Genomic DNA, 23,510 nt, shown 5'->3' with positions numbered 1-23,510 from the left:
TATTTATACTGTAGTTTAATAGCAAATAATGAACAAACAAAACACTCACCACACTGGTGGGAGGGCTGGCTGCCAGTTGCCGGGGTCGGAGGGACTCGCAGTGGTTGAGAAAGTGGTGGAGGCATTGGTGGAGGCAATGGTGGAGGCAGTGGTATTTAATAACATACATGTTATTAAACCATAACATGTATGTATTTAGTACAATTTACGACGTTTTCATGTATTTTATGATTGTTCATGGTTCAACAAGTTAAGGAAGCAGTATTGTATTATATTTCCCTACAATATATTGGGGCACCAAACATTCGCGATTTTTCAACATTCGCGAGGCTCTTGATCCCCTAACCCTTGCGAATGTTGAGGGAGACCTGTACATATAAAGATGCACAACATATCCCACCAAACTGCCAATATCCCGAACCCCTCCCTTTGAGTGCAGGCATTGTACTTCCTATTTCCAGGACTCAAGTCTGGCTATATAAAAATAACCGGTTTCCCTGAATCTCTTCACTAAATATTACCATGCTCACACTCCAACAGATCGTCAGGTCCCAAATACCATTCATCTCCATTCACTCCTATCGAACACGCTCATGCACGCCTGCTGGAAGTCCAAGCCCCTCGCCCACAAAACCTCCCTTACCCCTTCCTTCCAACCGTTCCGAGGATGACCCCTACTCCGCCTTCTTTCCCCTACAGATTTAAACACTCTCCATCTCATTCTACTTTGATCCATTCTCTCTAAATGGCCAAACAACCTCAACAACCCCTCTTCAGCCCTCTGACTAATAATTTTTATTAACTCCACACCTTCTCCTAATTTCCACACTTCGAATTTTCTGCATAATATTTACACCACACGTTGCCCTTTGACAAGATATCTCCACTGCCTCCAACCGCCTCCTCGCTGCTGCATTCACAACCCAAGCTTCATACCCATATAAGAGTGTTGGTACTACTATACTTTCATACATTCCCTTCTTTGCTTCCATAGATAACATTTTTTGTCTCCACATATACCTCAATGCACCACTCACCTTTTTTCCTTCATCAATTCTATGATTAGCCTCTTCTTCTTCTTCTTTCAACAAACCGGCCGTATCCCACTGAGGCAGGGTGGCCCAAAAAGAAAAACAAAAGTTTCTCTTTTTAAATTTAGCAATTTATACGGGAGAAGGGGTTACTAGCCCCTTGCTCCTGGCATTTTAGTCGCCTCTTACAACACATTTACTTCCTCCGTACTCCCTCCCTCCAACCTAATATCCAGTTTTTCATTACCTAACTCATTTGATACCCCTCATCACCTTACTCTTATCTAAGTTCACTTTCAACTTCTCCTACTGAGGTAGAGAGACCCAAAAATTGAACACTTTCACCATCATTCACACTATCACTGTCTTGACAGAGTGCAGATACAATAGTTCAGATGTTCCTTCAAACAGCAAATACCCCCACCACCTCCTTTAGAAAGCAGGTACTGTACTTCTCACCTCCAGAACTCCAGTTCTGGCTGCCTCCCACCAAGGTAGAACTAGGCAAAACAGAAAACACATTCATAATCATTCATATAAAAACTGTCTTGCCAGAAGTGCACAGGCATCACAGTTCTAACAACCTCCCGACAACATCAGCACTTCTTCATTCATCTGAAAAATAAAGTACTATGATAGACAGTTTACCTGAAAGGTTGGCAGCCTTGGTGTCTCCTTTACTATAAAGGTCAATGTTCTTCAACGTTTGCTCCACTTCGGCTTTGATTTTTTCGGATGGAATTCCCTGGAATTTGAAAATAATTAATACTTACTAACCTATAAATCTGCATGAATGTATGATAAGGTCTGTTTAGATTTTTAACCCAGAGGGTTAACCGCCCAGGATAACCCAAGAAAGTCAGTGTATCATCGACAACTAAGTCATATTTCCATTGGAGTCCTTCAACCTTGTCCCCCAGGATGTGACCCACACCAGTTCGCAAAACACCTAGGCACCTACTTACTGCTAAGTGAACAGGGACAGCAGGTGTAAAGAAACATGCCCAGTGTTTCCACCTGTGCTGGTAACTGAACCATGGACACTCAGTGTCTGGGGCAACAATGTTGTCAACGCAGCCATGGTAAAGGAATTTTTTAAGTTTTTACACATAAGCACAGGAAACTGAATTTTTTCAAAGATGCTAATCTAACATGTTATTCAATATCATTTATTTGTTAACCTAAATCAATAATGTTTATCTTATTCAGAAAATGCAAATGTGTGGGGCTGCCTGAGATACAGTACAGTGAGACCTCTATATACATGGAATTACATTCCTGGAAACAAGACAGAGAGAGAAAATTCTTGAAGACCCAAAACAGGGACAATTATTTTGATCAGCTTTCCACAGTGAAGAAAAACAGCTACATGTATAACATGTGATTACTTAGCAAAAATCATTTGTTACAAATTTACAAAAAAACATCCATATTTCTTGACTTAATTTTGTAAAAAACTAAGCATACCAAATATGCACCTGTCATGTACTGTACAATTTTCTTTTAATACACCAGCTGTCTTCCACTGAGGTAGGGTGACCCAAAAGAGAAGAAACACTTTCACTATCACTCACTCCATCAGTGTCTTGCCAGAGGCACACCAATACTACAACTCAGATGCCTCTCCAAATTGCAGTATCCTCACCCTTCCTTTAGAGTGCAGGTACTGTACTTCTCATTTCCAGGACTCATGTCTGGCTAACCGGTTTCCCTGAATCCCTTCACAAAATATTACATTTCTCACACTCCAACAGCATGTCAAGTCCCAAAAACCATGTGTCTTCTAACAGGCTCATACATGCCTGCTGGATGTCCAAGCCCTTCACACACAAAACCTCCTTTAACCCCTCCCTCAATATTACATTTAGCAACCCCCTACCCCACCTTCCCACCACTACAGACTAATACATCCTCCAAGTCATCATATTTTGCTACATCCTTTCTAAATGCTCAAACCACCTCAACAACCCCTCTTCAATCCTCTGAATAATACTTAAAGTAATCCCAGCACCTCCTCCAAACTGTGAGCAGGCTGGTAGACAGCAACCACCCAGGAAGGTACGTACAGTGGACCCCCGCTTAACGATCACCTCCAAATGCGACCAATTATGTAAGTGTATTTATGTAAGTGCGTTTGTACGTGTATGTTTGGGGGTCTGAAATGGACTAATCTACTTCACAATATTCCTTATGGGAAAAAATTCGGTCAGTACTGGCACCTGAACATACTACTGGAATGAAAAAAGTTCGTTAACCGGGGGTCCACTGTACTACCGTCCTGCCAAATTGGTATGAAAAGAAACCTGTAATTATTTTACACAATGGTAGGATTGGTGGTGTCTTTCCTTTCTGTCTCAAACATGCAAGATAACAGGTACACATTGCTATTTCTACTTACTGTTAGGTCACACTATACATATACATGAATGTGTAAACACACCCATTGGAGTTTCCTTCAAATTTCTTAATGATTCTTGTTTTTATATACAGTGGAACCTCAAAAATCGAACGTATCACATATCGAACATTTCGAAAATAGGACCATTTTTTCGGACAAACTGTGTCCCTATTATCGAACGCGCCCCTATTTTCGGACCGCTGGGTACGGGACCTGTCTGCCACCCATTCTGTCCGCGTCCCCGCGCAGGCGCCGTGAGCAGTCTAGCTTTGTTTATGCTTGAGTGAACACTAACCTGCGCTCTCATTCACGCATTTTATGATTATTTTGTTGTGTTTAGTGCTTGTGGGACTGTGAAATAAGCTACCATGGGCCCAAAGAAACTTGTTAGTGGTACCCCTGTGGTAAAGAAAGTGAGAAACACCATAGATGTGAAGAAGGAAATAATACAGAAGTATGAGAGTGGTGTGAGACTTGTTGAGCTTGCCAGGATGTATGGGAAAAACAAGTCGACCATCGGTTCTATCCTGTCAAAGAAAGAAAAGAGGATGAAGCCGACTATGATGACTCTTTCAAGGGTGATCCCTTCTGCAAAGGTCTGTAATCAGCAAATACAGAATTCTCATTGCAGCTAATTATAGATTTTGGAGTTTCATTTTTAAAATAACTTGCCAGGCATTATTACATTAAATTTTACTTGTATATTCAATCTAATTTCTATAGAAGACATTAATCACAGCTTCATGTCATCTTTCACAGATAATACCACAATAAGCATGAAAGTTGCCTCAGTAGAAGACACTGAGAAACTAGTCATATACAGTAGAACCCCCGTATCCATGCTGGTTCCATGAACCAGCATAGATACCTGAAACCTTGGATAGTAGTGAACACTATATATAAGTCATTTTCATTTACATACATTTTTTTTTTTCAACAAACCGGCTGTATCCCACCGAGGCAGGGTGGCCCAAAAAGAAAAACAAAAGTTTCTCTTTTTTAAATTTAGTTATTTATACAGGAGAAGGGGTTACTAACCCCTTGCTCCCGGCATTTTAGTCGCCTCTTACAACACGCATGGCTTACGGAGGAAGAATTCTGTTCCACTTCCCCATGGAGATAAGAAGAATTAAACAAGAACTAGAAAGAAAATAGCAGAAAACCCAGAGGGGTATGTGTGTATATATACGCTTGTACATGTATGTGTAGTGTGATCTAAGTGTAAGTAGAAGTAGCAAGACATACCTAAAATCTTGCATGTTTATGAGATAGAAAAAAGGACACCAGCAATCCTACCATCATGTAAAACAATTACAGGCTTTCGTTTTACACTCACTTATCAGGACGGTAGTACCTCCCTGGGTGGTTGCTGTCTACCAACCTACTACCTACATTTACATACATCCCTACGATAAAGTTTAATTGATAAATTATGCAAAATAAGTCTAAGCTTAGCACTTTTTCACTTATGGGAAGCACTTCACAGCTTCTCTTAGGCATTGAAGAACTGCCAGCATCACTACTTTTGCACTCTGGGGCCATTATTAAGCAAAATTAACGGTTATTTTTGGGCCACAGTAAACTGTGGATAACTGAAACCACGGATATCGAATCTGTGGATATGGGGATTCTACTGTATTTATTAATCAGGTCTTGCAATGAACAGAAAAAAAAAAAGTTCAGAAGAGGTAAGTTCCAAATGCTTCAATATGAAAAAGAGTAATTCTAATGGAATGCAGAATATAGAATGTAATCAGAAATTTTCAAAGAAAGCTATACTGAGAGAGCAAAAAATATAGCCAGTTAAAGTAAAGCCAGGAAAATAAAATGATGAGTGCTATAAACAAGAGATGCCACACAAATAATCATACTGTATTCTTTAAAATATTGACATTTTCTCATTTAGAATATTTTTTTTTTTTTCAACAAGTCGGCCGTCTCCCACCGAGGCAGGGTGACCCAAAGAGAAAGAAAATCCCCAAAAAGAAAATACTTTTATCATCATTCAACACTTTCACCTCACTCACACATAATCACTGTTTTTGCAGAGGTGCTCAGAACACAACAGTTTAGAAGTATATACGTATAAAAATACACAACATATCCCTCCAAACTGCCAATATCCCAAACCCCTCCTTTAAAGTGCAGGCATTGTACTTCCCATTTCCAGGACTCAAGTCCGGTTATATAAAACAACCGGTTTCCCTGAATCCCTTCACTAAATATTACCCTGCTCACACTCCAACAGATTGTCGGGTCCCAAAAACCATTTGTCTCCATTCACTCCTATCTAACACGCTCACACACGCTTGCTGGAAGTCCAAACCCCTCGCCCACAACACCTCCTTTACCCCCTCCCTCCAACCTTTTTGAGGATGACCCCTACCCCACCTTCCTTCCCCTACAGATTTATACGCTCTCCATGTCATTCTACTTTGATCCATTCTCTCTAAATGACCAAACCACCTCAACAACCTCTCTTCAGCCCTCTGACTAATACTTTCATTAACTCCTAATTTCCACACTCCGAATTTTCTGCATAATATTTACACCACACATTGCTCTTAGACAGTACATCTCCACTGCCTCCAACTGCCTCCTCGCTGCAGCATTTACAACCCAAGCTTCACACCCATATAAGAGTGTTGGTACTACTGTACTTTCATACATTCCCTTCTTTGCCTCCATAGATAACATTTTTTTCCTCCACATATACCTCAATGCACCACTCACCTTTTTTCCTTCATCAATTCTATGATTAACCTCATCCTTCATAAATCCATCTGCTGACACGTCAACTCCCAAATATCTGAAAACATTCACTTCCTCCATACTCCTCCCCAATTTGATATCCAATTTTTCTTTATCTAAATCATTTGATACTCTCATCACCTTACTCTTTTCTATGTTCACTTTCAACTTTCTACCTTTACACACATTCCTAAATTCGTCCACTAACCTTTGCAATTTTTCTTTAGAATCTCCCATAAGCACAGTAACATCAGCAAAAAGTAACTGTCTCACTTCCCATTTTGTATTTAATTCCCCATAATTTAATCCCACCCCTCTCCTGAACACCCTAGGATTGACTTCTTTTACAACCCCATCTATAAATATATTAAACAACCATGGTGACATTACACATCCCTGTCTAAGACCTACTTTTACCGGGAAGTAGTCTCCCTCTCTTCTACACACCCTAACCTGAGCCTCACTATCCTCATAAAAACTCTTTACAGCATTTAGTAACTTACCACCCATTCCATATACTTGCAACATCTGCCACATTGCTCCCCTATCCACTCTATCATATGCCTTTTCTAAATCCATAAATGCAATAAAAACTTCCCTACCTTTATCTAAATATTGTTCACATATATGCTTCAATGTAAACACTTGATCTACACATCCCCTACCCACTCTGAAACCTCCTTGCTCATCCGCAATTCTACATTCTGTCTTGCCTCTAAGTCTTTCAATAAGAACCCTATTGTACACTTTTCCTGGTATACTCAGTAAACTTATTCCTCTATAATTTTTATAATCTCTTTTGTCCCCCTACCCTTTATATAAAGGGACTACACACGCTCTCCGCCAATCCCTAGGTACCTTCTCCTCTTTCATACATTTATTAAACAAAAATACCAACCACTCCAACACTATGTCCCCCCCTGCTTTTAACATTTCTGTCATGATCCCGTCAGTTCCAGCTGCTTTACCCACTTTCATTCTATGTAATGCCTCATGCATCTCCCCCACACTCACATCCTGCTCTTCTTCACTCCTAAAAGATGATATACCTCCCTGGCCAGTGCATGAAATTACCACCTCCATTTCTTCATCGACATTTAAAAGTTCCTCAAAATATTCTCACCATCTACCCAAAACCTCCATCTCCCCATCTACTAACTCCCTTCTCTGTTTTTAACTGATAAATCCATTTGTTCCCTAGGCTTTCTTAACTTGTTTAAATCACTCAAAAATTTTTTGTTTTCATTAAAATTCCTTGACAGTACCTCTCCCACTATCATCTGCTCTCCTTTTGCACTTTCTCACCACTCTCTTCACCTTTCTTTTACTCCCCATATACTCTACTCTTCTTATAACACTTCTATTTTGTAAATACCTCTTATAAGCTACCTTTTTCTCTTTTATCACACCCTTTACTTCATCATTCCACTAATCACTCTTCTTTCCTCCTGCCCCCACCCTCATATAACCACAAACTTCTGCCCCACATTCTAATACTGCATTTTTTAAAACTATTCCAACCCTCTTCAACCCCCCCACTACTCATACCTGCACCAGCCCACCTTTCTGCCAATAGTTGCTTATATTTCACCCGAACTTCCTCCTCCCTTAGTTTATACACTTTCACCTCCCTCTTACTTGTTGTTGCCATTTTCCTCTTATCCCATCTACCTCTTACTCTAACTGTAGCTACAACTAGATAATGATCCAATATATCAGTTGCCCCTCTATAAATGTGTACATCCTAGAGCCTACCCATCAACCTTTTATCCACCAACACAATCTAACAAACTACTTTCATTACGTGCTACATCATACCTTGTATATTTATTTATCCTCTTTTTCATAAAATATGTATTACTTATTACCAAACCTCTTTCTTCACATAGCTCAATTAAAGGCCCCCTATTTTCATTTACCCCTGGCACCCCAAATTTCCCTACTACTCCCTCCAAAACATTTTTTCCCACTTTAGCATTAAAATCCCCAACCACAAGTACTCTCACACTTGATTCAAAACTCCCCATGCAATTACTCAACGTTTCCCAAAATCTCTTTCTCTCCTCTATACTTCTCTCTTCCCCAGGTGCATAAATGCTTACTATAACCCACTTCTCACATCCAACCTTTATTTTACTCCACATAATCCTTGAATTAATACATTTATAGTCCCTCTTTTCCTGCCATAGCTTATCCTTCAACATTATTGCTACTCCTTCTTTAGCTCAAACTCTATTAGAAACCCCTGACCTAATCCCATTTATTCCTCTCCACTGAAACTCACCGACCCCCTTCAGCTTCGTTTCACTTAAAGCCAGGATATCCAGCTTCTTCTCATTCATAACATCCACAATCATCTCTTTCTTATCATTTGCACAACATCCACACACATTCAAACTTCCCACTTTGACAATTTTCTTCTTATTATTCTTTTTAGTAATCTTTACAGGAAAAGGGGTTACTAACCCATTGTTCCCAGCATTTTAGTTGACTTTTACAACACCCATGGCTTACAGAGGAAAGATTCTTATTCCACTTCCCCATGGATATAAAAGGAAAAGTAATTAGAACAAGAACTAAGATAAAATCAAAGAAAACTCAGATGAGTGTGTATAAATAAACGTGTACATATATGTTTAGTGTGATCTAAGTGTAAGTAGAAGTAGCAAGATGTATCTGCATATTTATGAGACAGACAAAAGACACCAGCAATCCTACCATGATGTAAAACAATTACAGGCTTTCGTTTTACACTCACTTGGCAGAACAGTAGTACCTCCCTGGGTGGTTGCTGTCTCTCAAGTCAGTTGAGATTCTGAGGTAGAAAATATAGCTATAACTGGCTGCTGGTAAAAAATCAATGAATCCTCTAAACAACTAGTGCTGCTAGCACTTGGAAAATATTTTCTAGAACAAATGACAGAAAAAACCCTACTCTGTATGGAAAGTATAGTACTCGATAATCAGGTTGCTAATTTATGCAATACAATTACTTGCTGAAGCAAGAGACTTGAGATAAAGTGTAGAATAAACTGAATTGAAAGTAAGGATTTTAGAAGTCCACTTAGAGAACGATATGTCAACATCAAAGGTCTGCAACTTTTCAAGCTACTACTTAGCAAATATAAGAAATGTTGACACAAGAGGAAGGGAGACAAATGTTTGAAAATGTGCCTATCATTAAGCTTGTGATAGTTATATAGGTCTGTGAATTATGTACAACAACAGTGTGGCTGATCAGACAGCTACCAGGAGAGCATGGCCTCAAGCTAGACTGCTAGATTAAATAAAATTCTTGACACAAGTTACAGGTACACATATTTAACAAATTGGATGAACAGTGAAAATAAATTTCAGAGATTATCATAATTTAAAGAATTCTGAGTGGGACACCTGGTATATTATTTGTATGTAAATTATCAAACCCAATTGACTGATTTATCTTCTAACAATGGCTCACATAGCACACACACATACTACTGTAGTAGCAACCCCTTGAAATAAAATTCTCTATTTATTTGAATCTATTTTAATAATCCATTAAAAATGATCATAGTATATGGAATAAAGAATATATCTCTGTAACTAACAAAAGTGAGAAGCTAATTATATATTCCCTTTTCTTAAATTAAGGTATATACAAAAAAAACTACCCTGATTTGAGCAAAGAATCTTAGGTGTTCCCGTGGTGTGAGTGTCATAAAGACGACATCATGCTGGGGACAAATGCCAGTGATCCGTCTAATATTTGTTAAATCATTGGCATCACTGGAAAGAGAAAGAGGAGAATATTAGTGCTCTATACATGTACTCTAGAATAGATGAAGTGTCAGATATTGGAATGATGATACTAATTTTTTTTTTTAACACACAGGCTGTCTCCCACTGAGGGAGAGCGACCCGAAAAGGAAACACTTTCACCATCACTCACACTATCACTGTCTTGCCAGAGGCACATTAATATAACAGTTCAGATGATCCTCTAAACAGCAAATATCCCAAACCCTCCTTTGGAGTGCAAGCACTGTACTTCCCACCTCCAGGACTCAAGTCCAGCTAACCAGTTTCCCCTGAATCCCTTCACAAAATGTTACACTGCTTATACTCCAACAGCTTGTCAGGTCCCAAAAACCATTTGCCTCCACTCATTCATATCTAACATGTTTACAAGTGCCTGCTGGATGTCCAAACTTTATGCACATAAAACTTCCTTTACCCCCTCCCTCCAGCCATAATTGACACACAATAATTGACACTGCTTGCTACTACCATATACATATAACTAAACCAACAAGAATCTGAGACAAGTGCCTCATTACTTGACTATACCTGGACTAATACTATATCGCCACTCAAAGGAATGATCACAGATAACACCACAGAATACTACCTCACCTTCCTCATAACCAACTTAAGTAAATTGCCTCAAGACACTAGTAAGATCTCATTTGTCTCCATGATGAGTCATCAGTAAATAACTATTTCAGCATTAAGTGACACTGACTGGCAGAGTTAACTGACAGCTATGATACTGACGTTTCAAAATTTGTCTTCTAATAATCCAAAACCTCTACAACAGACATTGTCCAATTAAGACTAAATAGATCACAGCAAAGAGACTCAACAGCCCATGGCTTACAAACAGCATCCTCAAATCCATTGACAAAAACCATCAATATGAAAAACACTTCTGACAGGGCTTAATAACAAAAGAACAGATTAAGCAATATATGTCAATACTTACTAATCTAATAAGGAAGGCTAAACAACATATTATGCAAGCAGATTTAAAGAAATAAAAGTGGATACGAGAAAGACCTGGAAAATCCTCTCTGAAATCCCAGGCTCTCGAAAACTATCTGGAAACAGTGATACAAAACTTAACTAAACCAGATGAACCACACATCCAGCCTGCAGACACTGCCAACAAACTTAATGCTTTCCTTTATACTATAGGATGGAAACTAGCAAGCAAAATCCCAACCTCAATTACTCAGGCTAAAGACCACCTTACTGGAGATTATCCAAATACAGACTCTGTATCTAGCTCCAACTAATCCTACTCACTCACCATAAATTCACTGAAAAAACAAGACAGGAAACCTAAATAATTTGTCACCACTCATGTACATAAAAAAAAAGCAGCTCATATACTATCACCCAGTATTGCACCTCTGTTTAACAATCAATGGAATCTTCATCTTTCTCATCCATACTCAAGAGAGCAAGGGTTACCCCAATCCTCAAAGGAGGTAATCCAACTGAGGTGAATAACTAGAGGCCTATAACAAACTTGCCTTTACTTTCTAAAAAAAAAAAAAAAAAAAGAGCTTACCCCGACCTAGTATCTCACAACATACTTAACTCCTGCCAGCTTGCGCTTAGGCTGAAAAAAAGTACGAATGATGCAATTACACAAATGCTTGAACTGCTTTATGTAGCACTTGAAAAAGATAGATATCCTCCGAAACTCTTCATAGACATGTGGAAAGCATTCGGAGAATGCATACCTAAAGTCTTATCTTAGAAATAGACACCAATAAACCATACCCCCGGCCGGGATTGAACCCGCGGTCATAGAGTCTCAAAACTCCAGCCCGTCGCGTTAGCCACTAGACCAGCTAGCCACAATAAGATTCATCCAACTAGGTATATTTCTACACCATAGGAAAGTTAGCACAGGCACCTCTGTGACCACAAATGCAAGTTTTTACAGACGAATCTCCAGCTAGCTGGAGTTTTGAGACTCTATGACCGCGGGTTCAATCCCGGCCGGGGGTATGGTTTATTTGCAATCGTGTCATTACGATTTCTTGAGTCATGTTGACGGCAGTGAAGGGACTTGAGCTAGAGTTCGTCACGGCCACGCTAGCTGGAGATTCGTCTGTAAAAACTTGCATTTGTGGTCACAGAGGTGCCTGTGCTAACTTTCCTATGGTGTAGAAATATACCTAGTTGGATGAATCTTATTGTGGCTAGCTGGTCTAGTGGCTAACGCGACGGGCTGGAGTTTTGAGACTCTATGACCGCGGGTTCAATCCCGGCCGGGGGTATGGTTTATTTGCAATCGTGTCATTACGATTTCTTGAGTCATAGACACCAATACGTCTCCAAAAACAGTATAACCTCATCTACTCAGCCTGTAGCCATAGGAGTGCCCCAAGGCAGTGTCCTTGGCCCTCTGCCCTTTCTCATTTACATCAATGATCTCCCCAATGCATCTCATCTCCTTAAACCTGTTCTATTCGCAGATGACACTACCTATGTCTTTCATTATTTTATTTATTATTTTTATTAACACACTGGCCGATTCCCACCAAGGCAGGGTGGCCCGAAAAAGAAAAACTTTCATCATCATTCACCCCATCACTGTCTTGCCAGAGGGGTGCTCTACACTACAGTTATAAAACTGCAACATTAACACCGGCTTGCCGGTTTCCCTGAATCCCTTCATAAATGTTACTTTGCTCACACTCCAACAACATGTCAGGTATTAACCCGTTCAGGGTTTCCGACATACTAGTACGTCTTATGCACCAGGGTTATTGACATACCTGGAGTTACCTGGAGAGAGTTCCGGGGGTCAATGCCCCTGCGGCCCGGTCTGTGACCAGGCCTCCTGGTGGATCAGAGCCTGATCAACCAGGCTGTTGCTGCTGGCTGCACGCAAACCAACGTACGAGCCACAGCCCGGCTGATCAGGAACTGACTTTAGGTGCTTGTCCAGTGCCAGCTTGAAGACTGCCAGGGGTCTGTTGGTAATCCCCCTTATGTGTGCTGGGAGGCAGTTGAACAGTCTCGGGCCCCTGACACTTATTGAATGGTCTCTTAACGTGCTAGTGACACCCCTGCTTTTCATTGGGGGGATGGTGCATCGTCTGCCAAGTCTTTTGCTTTCGTAGTGAGTGATTTTCGTGTGCAAGTTCGGTACTAGTCCCTCTAGGATTTTCCAGGTGTATATAATCATGTATCTCTCCCTCCTGCGTTCCAGGGAATACAGGTTTAGGAACCTCAAGCGCTCCCAGTAATTGAGGTATTTTATCTCCGTTATGCGCGCCGTGAAAGTTCTCTGTACATTTTCTAGGTCGGCAATTTCACCTGCCTTGAAAGGTGCTGTTAGTGTGCAGCAATATTCCAGCCTGGATAGAACAAGTGACCTGAAGAGTGTCATCATGGGCTTGGCCTCCCTAGTTTTGAAGGTTCTCATTATCCATCCTGTCATTTTTCTAGCAGATGCGATTGATACAATGTTATGGTCCTTGAAGGTGAGATCCTCCGACATGATCACTCCCAGGTCTTTGACGTTGGTGTTTCGCTCTATTTTGTGGCCAGAATTTGTTTTGTACTCTGATGAAGATTTAATTTCCTCATGTTTACCATATCTGAGTAATTGAAATTTCTCATCGTTGAACTTCATATTGTTTTCTGCAGCCCACTGAAAGATTTGGTTGATGTCCGCCTGGAGCCTTGCAGTGTCTGCAATGGAAGACACTGTCATGCAGATTCGGGTGTCATCTACAAAGGAAGACACGGTGCTGTGGCTGACATCCTTGTCTATGTCGGATATGAGGATGAGGAACAAGATGGGAGCGAGTACTGTGCCTTGTGGAACAGAGCTTTTCACTGTAGCTGCCTCGGACTTTACTCTGTTGACGACCACTCTCTGTGTTCTGTTAGTGAGGAAATTATAGATCCATCGACCGACTTTTCCTGTTATTCCTTTAGCACGCATTTTGTGCGCTATTACGCCATGGTCACACTTGTCGAAGGCTTTTGCAAAGTCTGTATATATTACATCTGCATTCTTTTTGTCTTCTAGTGCATTTAGGACCTTGTCGTAGTGATCCAATAGTTGAGACAGACAGGAGCGACCTGTTCTAAACCCATGTTGCCCTGGGTTGTGTAACTGATGGGTTCCTAGATGGGTGGTGATCTTGCTTCTTAGGACCCTTTCAAAGATTTTTATGATATGGGATGAACATTAAAATGGTATAAAATACCGACAGATTGTTAGGTAAGACACATATGCAACAGTTAGGTATCTTTATTTTGAAACGTTTCGCCTACACAGTAGGCTTCTTCAGTCGAGTACAGAGAAGTTGATAGAAGCAGAAGATACTTGGAGACGATGTAATCAGTCCATCACCCTTAAAGTTTTGAGGTGGTCAGTCCCTCAGTCTGGAGAAGAGCATTGTTCCGTTGTCTGAAACAATATGAAGTTGAAGTGACAGAATCGGGCCTTATATAGTGCCAGGAGGTGAGACGTAGGTTGATTTGGGAGGGCAGGTCCTTCTCAAACCCAGCCGTTCTCACTAGTAGAGGTTGTCGAAGTAGATGGTCTGTACCAAGATACCCTTGTGTTGCAGTGTCTGACAGAATGAACATTAAAATGGTATAAAATACCGACAGATTGTTAGGTAAGACACATATGCAACAGTTAGGTATCTTTATTTTGAAACGTTTCGCCTACACAGTAGGCTTCTTCAGTCGAGTACAGAGAAGTTGATAGAAGCAGAAGATACTTGGAGACGATGTAATCAGTCCATCACCCTGGCACTATATAAGGCCCGATTCTGTCACTTCAACTTCATATTGTTTCAGACAACGGAACAATGCTCTTCTCCAGACTGAGGGACTGACCACCTCAAAACTTTAAGGGTGATGGACTGATTACATCGTCTCCAAGTATCTTCTGCTTCTATCAACTTCTCTGTACTCGACTGAAGAAGCCTACTGTGTAGGCGAAACGTTTCAAAATAAAGATACCTAACTGTTGCATATGTGTCTTACCTAACAATCTGTCGGTATTTTATACCATTTTAATGTTCATTCTGTCAGACACTGCAACACAAGGGTATCTTGGTACAGACCATCTACTTCGACAACCTCTACTAGTGAGAACGGCTGGGTTTGAGAAGGACCTGCCCTCCCAAATCAACCTACGTCTCACCTCCTGGCACTATATAAGGCCCGATTCTGTCACTTCAACTTCATATTGTTTCAGACAACGGAACAATGCTCTTCTCCAGACTGAGGGACTGACCACCTCAAAACTTTAAGGGTGATGGACTGATTACATCGTCTCCAAGTATCTTCTGCTTCTATCAACTTCTCTGTACTCGACTGAAGAAGCCTACTGTGTAGGCGAAACGTTTCAAAATAAAGATACCTAACTGTTGCATATGTGTCTTACCTAACATGATATGGGATGTTAGTGCTATTGGTCTGTAGTTCTTTGCTGTTGCTTTACTGCCCCCTTTGTGGAGTGGGGCTATGTCTGTTGTTTTTAGTAACTGTGGGACGACCCCCGTGTCCATGCTCCCTCTCCATAGGATGGAAAAGGCTCGTGATAGGGGCTTCTTGCAGTTCTTGATGAACACAGAGTTCCATGAGTCTGGCCCTGGGGCAGAGTGCATGGGCATGTCATTTATCGCCTGTTCGAAGTCATTTGGCGTCAGGATAACATTGGATAGGCTTGTGTTAATCAAATTTTGTGGCTCTCTCATAAAAAATTCATTTTGATCTTCGGCTCTCAGTCTGGTTAGCGGCTTGCTAAAAACTGAGTCATATTGGGACTTGAGTAGCTCACTCATTTCCTTGCTGTCATCTGTGTAGGACCCATCTTGTTTAAGTAGGGGCCCAATACTGGACGTTGTTCTCGATTTTGATTTGGCATAGGAGAAGAAATACTTTGGGTTTCTTTCGATTTCATTTATGGCTTTTAGTTATTCCCGCGATTCCTGACTCCTAAAGGATTCTTTTAGCTTAAGTTCGATGCTTGCTATTTCTCTGACCAGTGTCTCCCTACACATTTCAGATATGTTGACCTCTTTTAGCCGCTCTGTTATTCTTTTCCGTCACCTGTAAAGGGAGCGCCTGTCTCTTTCTATTTTGCATCTACTCCTTTTTCTTAGAGGAATAAGCCTTGTGCATACATCGAGTGCCACCGAGTTAATCTGTTCTAGGCATAAGTTGGGGTCTGTGTTGCTTAGTATATCTTCCCAGCTTATATCGGTTAGGACTTGGTTTACTTGGTCCCACTTTGTTTTTGTTATTGAAGTTGACTTTGGTGAATGCTCCCTCGTGACTAGTCTCATTATGTCGGTCTGGGGCTCCACGCATACATGTCTGAACCTCAATTATGTTGTGATCTGAGTATATTGTTTTTGATATGGTGACATTTCTTATCAGATCATCATTGTTAGTGAAGATGAGGTCTAGTGTATTCTCCAGTCTAGTAGGCTCTATTATTTGCTGGTTTAAATTGAATTTTGTGCAGAGATTTAAAAGCTCGTGTGAGTGTGAGTTTTCATCAGAGCTGCCTCCTGGTGTTATTACTGCAACAATATTATTTGCTATATTCCTCCATTTTAGGTGCCTTAAGTTGAAATCCCCCAGGAGCAAGATGTTGGGTGCAGGAGCTGGAAGATTTTCCAGACAGTGGTCAATTTTTAACAGCTGTTCCCGGAATTGCTGGGATGTTGCATCCGGAGGCTTGTAGACTACCACAATGACTAGGTTTTGGTTCTCGACCTTTACTGCTAAAACTTCCACTACATCATTTGAGGCATTAAGCAGTTCTGTGCAAACAAGTGACTCTGCAATGTACAGGCCACCCCCCCCCCCCCCCCTTTTGCCTGTTCACTCTGTCACATCTGTATAGGTTGTAACCTGGGATCCATATTTCGTTGTCCAAGTGATCCTTTATGTGGGTCTCAGTTAAAGCCGCGAACATTGCCTTTGCCTCTGCAAGCAGTCCACGGATGAAAGGTATTTTGTTGTTTGTTGCTGGCTTTAGACCATGTATATTTGCAAATAAGAATGTTATCGGACTGGTGGTATTGTTGGTACTGGGGGGGGATTTTTTTTCCGGCATTAGTATCTGTATCTGTTGGTTTGGAGTGGAGGCCATCGACTGTGGTTCCACTCCAGGAATGACTGGATTTGGTGTACGATTTCTGCCATTTCCTGCCAGTTTTTTTTCCTTCCTGGCACTAAAAAACCTCTCCCTCTTGAGTTGCTGTGGCTACCCAGGTTTTCCCATGGCCTGGATGTTTTGTATCTTTTTGTCCCCTTTAGATGGTATGCCTGGCAATTTAAGTTATAGCACAGTCTTTCCTGTACTGAAGAGGTACACAGTTCAGGGTGAAAAAGCTTACAGGAAGGGAGTTTGCATTTTCCTGTTGTCATATGGGCATGGCATTTTCTAGGGTGGTCATAGTTGCATGTCCCATCTGTTTTTCCAGATTTCCCATGCCAGCAGATACCAAGTGCATAGTATGTGCACAGGCTTGGTTTCCGTTTGCCTTGGGTTTCTGTGACTGTATTCCCTGTTGGTGCATGTTTCCCTGTCTTACTTCTATCCTCCATAGCACCAACAATGGAACTCCCACCAGTTGTTTTTGGTAATATATCCTCACTATTGCTAGTGGAGTCCTCTTATTTGCTATTTCCTGCGGTATTTCTAGTTTGCAATATTGGTTTTATCTTATCTTTGACTACACTTGTTTCCCTACTATGGCTCCTGTCCCCTATGAGGTCATTTATATGTATTCCTTCCTGCGTATAATTCCCGACTACCTGGACAAAATCTCCAGCTTCACCATTACTGTCTCCCAGGACAGCATCTGCAGCTTCACCATTACTGTCTCCCAGGACAGCACCTCCAGCTTCACCATTACTGTCTCCCAGGACAGCACTATCAGCCCCACATTTACTGACTACCAGGACTTCATCTCCAGCCTTACAGTTTGTGACTACATGGCCAGTATCAAGGGCAGTACCATTCAGCCCAGACTTTTTATGTTCCCATCTGTTGTAGAAAGCTTCCAGGTTTTCTATGAAAGCAGCTTTGATGTTGTCCTCTTTTAATACCCTTGTGATTTTAGTCCACAGATTTATCTCATTTGGGCATACCCAAAAACACTTCCCTGTTTTAACACTGCTTGTAGCTAGTTCTTGGATATCTGCACAAGGGGCGTGACACCAATTTCCACAAAAATGACAATTTACCCATGTGAAAGCCCGTTTGTTTGACTGACCACAGACTACACACAGCTTCATAATGATTTGAATGGTTGATTTACTGCAATTCTACTAGCAACCTCTTGAATATTCTATTAATAACCTCCTTAAATGAAGCTCTAGCTATTTGTATTTCTGTTTCTAACTGTTTTTGTATATTGGACAGCTTACCGTGCACGTTCCTGATTTATATTTAATGTTTGTGTTTATAAGGGCGCCTACAACCCCATCCGTTTACAGTCTGCTTTATTGTCCAACGAAACCGTTTGAAACCAGTCAAGGGTTCGGACCAGTCAAGGGTTCGGACCAGTCGATCTGATCTGATCAGTGGGTCACTTATTTAAAACATACTGGTCGGTGATTTGGGCTAACACATGAAGGATCTACTGGAAATTATCTACCCGAGTAATATGTGATTTGATTGATACAAAAGTATAACTTGCGTGTTGAAGAAACCGGTGACTGCTGGCAACTCCTACAATGACGAATGGTCGACCTCAACCCTTGTTTATCAATCGCTGTATCTAGCTTCTCTATTTTTTTTCCGTCTCCACCACAATAAATGCTATATTATCACTATAGTTGACTGGTGGAAATTTTGGAGGAAGGACGCTTTTTCTGTAGTAATAATTGCTTCTCGGTGTGTATATTGCGACCGCTGGTAACTACAGTACATGTAAATTCTAGCGCCTTCAAATCTAGCGAGACAAAGCTGGTAGGCCTACATATGAAAGAATGGGTCTATGTGGTCAGTGTGCGCAGTATAAAAAAAAAAATCCTGCAGTACACAGTGTGTAATGAGAAAAGAAAAAACTTTGACCGTGTTTTTGGTTTAAAACGACGACTTTGCACTGTATTTTCATATGGTATTTATAGTTGTATTCTAGTTTTCCTGGTCTCATTTTATAGAATGGAAGACATATTACAGAAATTGAGATAATTTTGATAGGTTTCACAATGAAAAGTACCTTGAAATTGAGCTCAAAATAGCAGAAATGTTCGATTTTTGCCAAAGTTCAAAAGTTAACAAATTATGCCACGCGTCCAATACACATCAATTGGTGAGTCTAATATTCTTTCACAAGTGCGATGATATTGTTTATATCATTTCTACACTAATGCAGAAGTCTGCATAACAGTAAATCTTCTATTTTTCGTGAGAATAAAAATTCAAGGTGGAAAGCAAAAGAAATGTAAGAGGGGCCTGGGGACGTGACTAATGAACAGAGGAAATGTTATTTTAGTGCCAGGAATGTCTGTCTTGTTTATTCTGGACCCTATTTGGAAATTGGCATCTTTTGAAATTTGTCTGAAATTGGCAAAATTGCCAATTTCTGACCACTTTTTGGATAGTTGAAATACATAAATGGGTGGTTTCTTGTACTCATTTGATAGAAAACATGGAGTTCTAGCGAAATAGTTATGATTTTTTCAACTAGTACACTGGAATTGGCCGAAAATAGGACCAAAGTGGGTGAAATCGCCAATGTGTAAACATCGTCGAGACTGCTAACTTTGCGAGAGCATCATCCCATAAGTTTTCCATCAAATTTCATACTTTTGGTGTCATTATGATCAGGAAAAGATTCTCTGTCATTTCAAAAGAAAAAAAAAATTCTTTTTCTGAAAAATTTTCGACCCTGAGAACAAGTTTATGAGAGGGCCTCTCAACCCTGAAAGGGTTAAAAAACATTTGTCTTCATTCACTCCTATCAAATACACTCATGCATGCTTGCTGTAAGTCCAAGCCCCTCGCACACAAAACCTTCTTTACTCTCTCCCTCCGTTTCCTAGTCTTCTCCCACTCAAATCTGACTATGCTCACTGACACTGTTAACAACAAGCTACTAAAAATATCTATGTGGATGACGATCATCAAACTGACCCTCAATATAGACATAACCGACTACAGTAAGTCCTCATTTAATGTTGTCAATAGGTTCTTGGATACTGAGACTTTAAGTGAAACTACACATAATGAAACCAGTTTTATCATAGGCTAATTGATATAAACATCATTTATAATTTTGTTTCTATCACTCTTTTCCTCTGTTTTTTTGTAGCCACATACAACAGGGGTGCATATTGTACCTTTTCCACTCATTGTAACAGCTGCCATTTGCATACAGTAGGTTTGTTTTGGTCATGTTGCAGTACAAATGTACTCCTGTTAACCCTTTGACTGTCGCAAGCCCCTTTCTGAAACTGTCATTCTGTTGCAAAATTTTTTGAAAAAAATCTTATGAAATGATAGAGAATCTTCTCCCGATCATAATGACACCAAAAGTACGAAATTTGGTCGAAAACTCGTGGAATTACGCTCCCGCGAAGTTAGCAGTGTCAGCAACATATACGCATCGGCGATTTTGCCAACTTTGAGCCCTGTTTTTGGCCTATTCCGTTGTTCCAGTTGATCAAACTCATAGCTATTTCTTTAGAACTCCATTTTTTTCTATCAACTGAGTACAAGAAACCGCCCATTTACCGATTTGAACTACCCAATAAAGTGGTCAGAAATTGGCAATTTGGCTAATTTCATGCAAATTAAAAAAGATGCCAATATCAAAACAGAGTCCACAATAAACAATGTAGACATTCTTGGCACTAAAATAACATATCCTCTGTTCATTAGTCATGTCTCTAGGCCCCTCTTTTATTACTATTGCTATTTTGATTTTTTATTCATACAAAAAATACAAAATTTACTATTATGCAGGCTACTGCATTATTGTAAAAATGGTATAAATAATATCAGTGCACTAGTGAAAGAATATCAGACTCCTCAGTTGACGTGTATTGGACGTGTGATGTGATTAGCTTACTATTGAACATTGGTAAAAATCGAACATTTCCGCTACTTTGAGCTCAATTTCAAGGTACTTTTCATCGCGAAACCAATCTAAATCATCTCTATTTCTGCAATATGTTTTCCATTTTATCACAAGAGACCATGAAAATGAGAATACAATGATAAATACTATACGAAAATACACAAAGTCAGCGTTTTAATCCAAAAAAATGGTCAGTTTTTTTTCTCATTATGCACTGCGTGCTGCAGGATTTTTTTTATGTGGTGCACACTGACCACACAGACCCATTCTCTCACATGTGGGCCTACCAGCTTTTTCCTGCTTGATTTGAAGCCGCTAGAATTATTGAGTATATATACGTCCGAAACACTGGCTCGTAAGATGTATATATACGACCAAAACAGTCAAAGGGTTAAATAGTAGAATAAATAAATTTAAAGGATAAACATGAATTATTTTTAAAATGTATGAAAAAATCATCACTAATCAATATGCAGTCCTAGCCATACACACATCCACTTGCACATATCGAGACAGAGAGAAGAAAGAGAACATGGCCAGTCACAGCAAGAAACATTTATACATGCTGAAGAAGAGATGGTTGATTGGGATTTAGCGGATCTAGAATATTTTTTTTTTATTAACACATTGGCTGTTTCCCACTGAAGCAGGGTGACCTGAAAAAGAAGAAACACTTTCATCGTCACTCACTCCACCACTCTCTTGCCAATTAAAAAATTGCAACATATCTCCATCCCTCTTTAGAGTGCAAGCACTGTACTTCCCACCTCCAGGACTCAGGTTCAGCTAACAGGTTTTCCTGAATCCCTTCATAGCTGTTAATTTGCTCAAACTCCAACAGCAGATCAAGTCATAAAAACCATTTGAATCCACTTGCTCCTAACATGCTCATGCATGCTTGCTGTAAGTTTAAGCCTCTCACACACAAAACCTCCTTTACTCCCCTCCCTCCAACCTTTCCAAGGACGACCCCTACTCCACCTTCCTTCCACTAAAGATTTATATGCCCTTCAAATAATTCTACTTCATTCCATCCTCTCTAAATGTCTGAACCCCCTCAACAACCCTCCCTCAGAGTGTAGGCACTATACTTCCCATCTACAGGACTCAAGTCCGGCCTGCCGGTTTTCCTGAATCCCTTCATAAATGTTACCTGGCTCATACTCAAACAGCATGTCAAGTCCTAAAAATCTTATGTCTTCATTCACTCCTAACACGCTCACTCATGCTTGCTGGAAGTCCAAGCCCCTAGCACACAAAACCTCCTTCACCCCCTCCCTCCAACCTTTCCAAGGCTGGCTCCTACCTTGATTTTCCTCCACTACAGGTTTATAACTTTCCAAGTCATTCTGTTTTGTTCCAACCTCTCTACATGTCTGAACCACCTCAACAACCCCTCATCAGCTCTCTGGATAATAGTTTTGGTAATCTTGCAACTCCTCCTAATTTCCAAGCTATGGATTCTCTGCATTATATTCACACCACACATTGATCTTAGACACAACATCTCCACTGCCTCCAGCCTTCTCCTTGCTGCAACATTTACCACCCATGTTTCACACCCATATATGAGCGTTGGTACCACTATACTCTCATATATTTCCCTCTTTGCTTCCACAGACTCTTCAGTGCACCACTCACCTTTTTTCCCTTATTAATTCTATGGTTCACCTCATTTTTCATAGACCCATCTGCTGACAAGTCCACTCCCAAATATCTGAATATATTCACTTTCTCCACACTCCCTCCCTCCAATTTGATATCCAATCTTTCATTACCTAATTTTTTTGTTATCCTCATCACCTTGCTCTTTCCTTATGTTCACTTTTAATTTCCTTCCTTTACATACCCTCTCAAAGTCATCCACCAAGCTCTGGAACTTCTCTTCAGAATCTCCGAAAAGCACAGTGTCATCAGCAAAAAGCAACTGTGACAACTCCCACTTTGTGTTAGATTCTTTATCTTTTAATCCCACACTTCTTGCCAACACCCGAGTATTCACTTCTCTTATGACCCTCATCAATAAATATACTGAACAACCATGGTGACATCATGAATCCCTGTCTAAGGCCTACTTTTACTGGGAAATAATCTTCCTCTCTCCTACATGCTCTAAGACACATAGGCAACATTTAGGCAACTTTATTCGAAACGTTTCGCCTACACAGTAGGCAAAATAAAGTTGCCTAAATGTTGCCTATGTGTCTTATCTACCAACCTGTCGGTATTGTATACCATTTGATAATTACATGCTCTAACCTGAGCCTCGCTATCCTCGTAAAAACTCAACTGCTCTCAGTAACCTACCCCCTATTCCATACACATCCAACATCTGCCACATTGCTTTCTTATCCATCCTATTGTATGCCTTTTCCATAAATGCAATGAAAACCTCTCTATCCTTATCTAGATACTTTTCACTTATATGCTTCACTGTAAACACATGGTCTACACATCCCACACCCTTCCTAAAGC

At 40.4% G+C, this 23,510-nt stretch overlaps 1 protein-coding gene across 8 annotated transcripts in view; it reads right to left on the bottom strand.

Moving 5' to 3' along the window:
- LOC128692060 (cholesterol transporter ABCA5) overlaps positions 1 to 23,510 on the bottom strand; it is a 408,467-nt gene that overhangs the window by 186,344 nt on the left and 198,613 nt on the right. For all 8 annotated transcript variants that reach the window (XM_070079720.1, XM_070079724.1, XM_070079709.1 and 5 more), the window contains 2 exons: positions 9,834 to 9,948; positions 1,680 to 1,776 (listed from right to left, as the gene is read on the bottom strand). In XM_070079720.1, the coding sequence (XP_069935821.1) occupies positions 1,680 to 1,776; positions 9,834 to 9,948 (212 nt within the window). The remainder of the gene's footprint in view (positions 1 to 1,679; positions 1,777 to 9,833; positions 9,949 to 23,510) is intronic.

Source organism: Cherax quadricarinatus, chromosome 6, assembly GCF_038502225.1.
Source record: "Cherax quadricarinatus isolate ZL_2023a chromosome 6, ASM3850222v1, whole genome shotgun sequence".
In the NCBI taxonomy this organism is placed as follows: Eukaryota; Metazoa; Arthropoda; class Malacostraca; order Decapoda; family Parastacidae; genus Cherax; species Cherax quadricarinatus.
This window is presented reverse-complemented; position numbering and strand designations above follow the sequence as displayed.